General features: G+C 41.4%; 1 gene segment (V, D, J or C); it reads left to right on the forward strand.

Annotated features, from left to right (window-relative positions):
• Positions 1-6,834, forward strand: part of LOC102037577 — a 41,077-nt gene that overhangs the window by 30,713 nt on the left and 3,530 nt on the right. The window contains 2 exon segments of the C gene segment in view: positions 4,208-4,471; positions 5,948-5,995. Of these exon segments, the coding sequence occupies positions 4,208-4,471; positions 5,948-5,995 (312 nt within the window).

Below are 6,834 nucleotides of genomic sequence, written 5' to 3' on the forward strand. Positions count from 1 at the left end.
TGAATTTTCACTTGGTATTAAGTGATTTCCATGGCTGCCAGGATATTCTCCCCTCTCTGTTCCTGAGAACGAACATGGCAGAGGTTTCACATGTGCAAGAGGATTTGTCTTGGGAATTCAACAGGATTTGGGCTCCTACATCAATCTCCTTAAGCAGAGGAGAAGTGAAATGGTGAGAGCCAGCACAGACCAGCAAAATGCAGAGGGGTGAAGCTGCTTTCAGAGGGTGGTGTCACCATCCCTGGAGGGTTTAACAAAGCCTGGCTGGGGGGTTTAGTTCATGAGGAGATGTTGGCTCACAGGTTGGACTTGATGATCTCAAAGGTCTTTTCCAACCTTATTTGTTCTGTCATTCTGAGAGCTGCTTGCAACAAAACCTTGCCATGTTCTCCAGCCTTCACCCAGCACACAGGCACCCCAGGGCAGCGTTTTGCAAAGGGCTGTGTCACAGTGTAATTCTGGGAATTATGGCAAGTTTACCTTTGGAGCTGGAACCAAACTGGTGGTTTCTCCAGGTATGTCTGAATCCAGGTAGAATTTGGGTATAATTCACATAGAATTCACGTAGAATTCACGTAGAATTCATGTAGAATTCAGGTAGAATTCAGGTAGAAGTTCTTTTTTCAGCTCACAAATTATTTTGCCTATTTCACCACCCCACAATATTTTAGCAACAGGACAATGAATTTTCACTTGGTATTAAGTGATTTCCATGGCTGCCAGGATATTCTCCCCTCCCTGTTCCTGAGAATGAACATGGCAGAGGTTTTACCTGTGCAAGAGGATTTGTCTTGGGAATTCAACAGGATTTGGACTCCTACATTAATCTCCTTAAGCAAAGGAGAAGTGAAATGGTGAGAGCCAGCACGGACCAGCAAAATGCAGAGGGGTGAAACTGGTTTCATAAAGCTGTAGGAGGTAAAAATGACTTTTCTTGTATGTGGATAGAAATAGTTGGGGATAACCAGACTCATAATTTTATTTGGACACAAAAAATGCACATATTGGGTCAGTGCTGTGGAGATCCTTGAGCTGTAACCTTAGGGATGGGTTTCTGTTTATAAACAGAATATAAAGGGAATATAATGATATAGACACAGGGCAGGGAGATCAGGGTGACACCAAGTTGATGTCACAGCCAGCTTGTGTTGATTTACCTTGTCCTACAGCATCCAGGTGAAGCTTGGAGCACATTGGAAGTGAGGATCTGGAATTGGTAGAGAACAGCAGGACCAGCCTTAAAACTGAGGGTGGGAAAAATATTTGGGTAGAGGGGAAATAGGGCAAGAAGCAAAGTTAAGTACTGAAGGATGGAAAGATGATCCTTACCTCAAAATATTTTTTCTGAAGAAAAAATGATGGATAGAAATGTGTGCTTTGACTGTTGCTGCCACAAATGTATGAAAAAAAATCCCCCCAAAATCCTACACCTCTTCTCTTGTTTGAAACCTTTTGTAAAATGGAAAGAAAGTAACACTTGCCAAGATATTGATATTTGTTGTAAATGTACCAAATTTTCCAAATTTATTTAAAATATATTTAGGATTGTTTAATATCTAAATTGAGTGAGTTTATACCTGAAAAGTAACGTTTCCATTTCTTAAAATAGTAGTGATTCTTAAGATAATTTCAACATTATTTTATTCTTAAAGTTAAAAAAAAGCAAAAGAGGGAAAGAATTCCTTCTGGAAACCTGTGAGGAAAATAATTTTATTTTAAATGACCCTCCCGACCCTCTTCAAAAACATCTGAGAGAAATGAGAATCTGAAGGTTATATGGAGCCATCAGCAAGTTAAAGGAGCTATAAATCAGAGCTCTGAGTTCATGTAGGTGTCTCCAGATTTACCATTATGGTAAATTTACCATAGATTTACCATTATTTACCATGTCTGTGTGCAGCTGCTCCAGATCTTGCTCTGGTCCCACTGGAGGAACGTTCCTAACACATCCTGAAACCTCAGGGTTCAGTGGCAGAATGAGCAATGAAATTGCTCAAAGAAATCGCTCACCAAAAAGAGCTTTTTAGTCAAAAACTAAATGGCAACTTTATTGGAATTACTCTTGACTAATTCCGGTGGCAAATCCAAGAAAATGGGATGATGGAGGTTTCACTGCACCATCAGTCCCTAGGGGAGCTGTGCAGTAAAATAAATAAATAGATTTAAAGAAATAAACAAGATTTTGTAAATGAATAAATTTCAATTTTTTTTTTTTGTAAATAAATTAATTTTTGAGAGAGGAATCTGACTGGCAGAATAAATAAATGAGGAATAAGATGGAGAATAGGAGTTGTGGTGCAGGTGGCTGTCTGGAAACAATGGGACAAATATGAGAGGAATATTAAGGAGAATGGGAGAGCAAATGCAAAATACCACCTGAAAAGAAAGTCAATAGGTGGAAAAGTCCCAGGTATATGGATCTGTGTGTTCACAGAGATAAACAGGATTTTTTAATGGAGTATTTAATTGCTGAAGGCTCCACTCAGTGCTGCTCTGGATATTGTAGAGACCTGTGCTATTGTGTAGCTCTGGGAGTAATTACAAATTCACATTTGGATCTGGGACGAGACTTCTGGTTTTGCCAGGTACATTTACGCTGATTTTTTTACTAATTTTCAAGATTATTAATACACACCAGGATCTGGGGAATGGCAGCTGTCAAGGGCATTGCCCACTCTGCTTGGGCACCATCTAAACCTCAGGAGAACACTGCTATGATGTCCCCTTCTGCTCCTTTCAACAATGTTAACAAAATATTTTGGGGGTCAGAGGGAGCAATTCTGCCAATCTAATCCACTCTCTGAGATGGATTAACCCAGCTGTGTGACATTTTAAAAACAAAAAGGCTTCAAGTGGCTGCTCATGAACCTCCTGAGAACCTTTGTCATTTCCACACCTGGAAGACATCCTTCAGTAAAGATGAAATTGGGCAGCATGGAAAGCTCAGAGCATCATTATTTGCTTCTCACTTTCCTGTAAATAGAGGTGATAAATAGAGGTGATAAATAGAGGTGATAAATAAACAGCATTTCCAGCCTGTGCTGGAGATGCTGTTTTTTCATCACCTCTATTTATCACCTCATCAAGCCAGAATAACAGGTCACAGGGCTGTGGTTAAAGTAGATGTTTTTTACCAAAATTATCTCAAACCTTCACGGGCAAACAAACCAAGGAACTTACAGGAACTGAACTGCAGCACCAGAGCAGAGGCAGCCACCGGTCTGAGTAAGAACAGGAAACTAATATTTTGCAAAAGTGCTGAAGCTTCCTGTGAAAAACAGCCTTTATTGTTTTATGTGTTCAAGATCAAAGCTTTGCACAGATTGAAAAGGAGAAAAACACCCTAACTTGGAGTGAGGTAGATATTTATCTCTTCAGAAAGCACAGTACTGGTGATGAGAGAGAAAGAGAGCAGCTTGACAAATTCCTCCTCTTCTCTTTCATTTCCACGTACTCCATGGCAGTGATCTACCCTGGCTCATCTGCATTTTATACAGGGATATAAATATACATCTGTATTTTATCATCAAGCAGCTCCTGCCTTCCTCTCCCTAACAAACAGTCACTATTTCCAAAAACCTGAGAGCAGGGGAGGTGAGGGAGTCCCAGCTGACATCAGGCTGGGATGTCACCAGGCCATGGTGACAGTCTAAATCATGGCCTAAAATCATCCCTAAATCATTCCTGGCCTTTTCAGATGCTCCAGGAATTCTGCTTGGCCTCTGTGTCTCCCACACAACAGAAGCAGCTTCTGCATCATCTGCTGTAGATGTTTGGGTTCTCTAAAAGTGTCCTGGCACAAAATCCCAATGATCAGGCAGTTTCCTACTGGAATAATGGAGAATCTCCAGCTCAGGGGCTCTCTCCAGCTGTCACACACACCCCTGGGTACCCCCCAGGCCATGGTGACAGTCCAGTGGGCTGTCCCCAAGAGGAATGGCTGGGTATGGACGTTCAAGTGTGATGTCCATGAGCCTTTTCAGATGCTCCAGGAATCCTGCCTGGCCTCTCTGTGTCTCCCACACTACAGGAGAAGCTTCTGCATCATGTTCTGGTTCTCTAAAGGTGTCCTGGCACAAAATCCCAATTATCAGGCAGCTTCCCACTGGAATAATGGAGAATCCTGCATTTCCAAGTGGCTCTATGTAAGACTGTAGGAACTATGGATGTGTAATCTGACCTAAATCTTCTTTTCTCCTCTTTGCAGAAGTTACTCCATCCCCCTCAGTCTACAGGCTGACCTCCAAAGATGCCCAGGATCTGGAGATGTGCCTCATCACAGATTACTCCCCTAAGAAGCTGACTCTGAGCTCAGCTGAGCAGCACACATCTGCTGTGGTGGGGGTGGCCACTGACGGGGACCGTGAGGAGTCCAGCTACCTGTCCACCTACTGGGCCCGGAGGGACCAGCTGCACTGTGCTGCCAGCCACGAGGGCTTTGGAGAGCTGGAGGGAGAGGACCCTGAGAGTGGTAAGGGCATTTCTGGGGCTGTCACCAGGGTTGGAGGTGCTCTGGGTGCTCTGGGTGTGAGCGGGGCTGGGCTGCAGCTCCACAAGACAGAGGAATGTTGCTTTGTTGCCTCTGTTTTCTTGTCAGATTAATCTTTTTCTGATCCAGAGATGGGGTAACTGAGAGGTGTTTTAAAAGCTTCTATTCCATTTTCAGTCTCATGTGAAGGGTGAGACAATACAGATGTTATAATTCACGCCATCACAATCAGAAGCTAATTATTTCCTAATTACAATACACTATAAATGTTTCTTGGCCTATGAGCTTTCGCCACCCCATGCTGTAAATCCCTTAAAGCAAATCATCTCGAATTACCCCTCGTGGTTCCTACTACAATATATCTTTCATAATTCTATTTCTGTAAAGTATCCAGTCTTTTCTCTCATGTGAAGGGTGAGACAATACAGATGTTATAATTCACGCCATCACAATCAGAAGCTAATTATTTCCTAATTACATTATAAGTGTTTCTTAGCCTGTCAGCTTTAGCCACACCACACTGTAAATGCTTTAAAGCAAATAATCTAAAATTACCCCTTGTGGGTAATTTTACGTAATCTTACTACAATATATCTTTCATAGATCTATTTCTCTAAAGTATCCAGTCTTATTTGTAAGGCCACCTTTTCAAACTTGTTTGGAGAATTTTCTATAAATTCATTTCCCACACTGTAAGCCTCTGGCAAGCAGTAGTTCCTTCTCCCAAGAAACAGTATTACTTAATCTCTCAAGGCTGAATTGGGATTGTTCAGCCTGGAAAAGGGAAACATTTTAAATGTTTCTTGGCCTGCCAGATTTTGCCACCCCATGCTGTAAATGCCTTAAAGCCAATCATCTAAACTACCCCTCGTGGCTCCTACTACAGTGCATCTTTCATATTCTATTTCTCCAAATAAATCTAATCTTATTTATAAAACCATCCTTTGAAACTTGTTTCTAGTTCCATTTCTCTCTCAGCAATGTCTGTCCTGTTCCATGGCATTTCCAAGTCAGCATTTCTCATCTCCAGGTTTGCACACAGATGCACACTGAGCCTTCTGCCAGGCTTGGAGAATTCCCTACAAATCCATTTCCCACATTTCTCCCTCTCTCTTGAACAGAAAACACTTTTTTGATGGTTTTGATTATTGTCTCTCCTTTTTTATGGTCTCTCCTTCCTCCTTGCTGGAAACAGGGTTAAGGATCAGCAGATTGGCACAGTCATAGCAGAACACACTGTGGGGGGATAGAAAGCTTGAAATTCCTTTGTCCAAAGGGACACTGAAGTTTAATTAGATCATATTTTATGTTTGTCCTGAAAAAAAAGAGAAAAGAGTGTTTATGGCAGGGTTTGTTGGCCAGAAATCCTAATTTAGCCCTTCTAAGCAGAGATACCATCACAGACCTCTGAAGAAGAACATTTTTGTAGTTAATTCAATTTATTGTCCCTCTCTGCAGGTGCCAGTGCTGTCTGTGTCACAGGGCTGTCCCTCCACTTCAGGACAGGTATGTAACACAGCATTTTAGGAGAAAAGTTGGCCCTGAATTAAATGTCTTCCTGTCACCATTGAGTCAGAGATGACACAGAGTTGTATCAGAAGGCAAAATCCCATTTATTTGATCCTCTCCCCTTTTATACCTTAGTTAGCTACAGTGGGACCTGATTGGTCATTTAATCAATATTGTAGAAACCCAGGGCACATTGGGAGTATTTCTGTGTCTGCTCTGGGGTGCCCTGACCCCCAGGGGAGCTCTGACTTTGATCCTCATTCATGGAGAAAGTTTCCCAGACTTCAAGCTAGACTGGAATCCACAAAAATGTGAAATAGATTATAGAGAGCAGTGTAGGTGTATCACTGGGTGAGAAATTGAGGTTTTTGGGATTTTTAGTGTGTTGTGGATGGAAGCAAGATGGAGGGCACAGGGTGTTGTCCTGGGTTTCTTCTTCATGCTTCTTCTTCCTTCTTCTCCATGGGTTTGGATGGCATTTTGTAATTGGGCAGAAAAGTCCACACTGGGATCAGTTATTGGGTTAAAAGGGGAAATAATCTAGGTGTCAGTTCTTCATTGGATAGTTTAGCTTTACATTTCACATGATTGGCCAATTAACAAGACACTCATTTGTAAACAACCTTATGAGGAAAACAGCAAAAGAGATTGTTAAAAATCACCACCTGCAGATTGTTTAATATCTGATTATCATTGTTTATTCCCAGCTCCCTAAAGCTTCCCAATTAATGGGAAAATATATAATGTAATGTAATGTAATGTAATGTAATGTAATGTAATGTAATGTAATGTAATGTAATGTAATGTAATGTAATGTAATGTAATGTAATGTAATG

The sequence above is a fragment of the Geospiza fortis genome, unplaced genomic scaffold, assembly GCF_000277835.1.
Source record: "Geospiza fortis unplaced genomic scaffold, GeoFor_1.0 scaffold324, whole genome shotgun sequence".
Lineage (NCBI taxonomy): Eukaryota > Metazoa > Chordata > Aves > Passeriformes > Thraupidae > Geospiza > Geospiza fortis.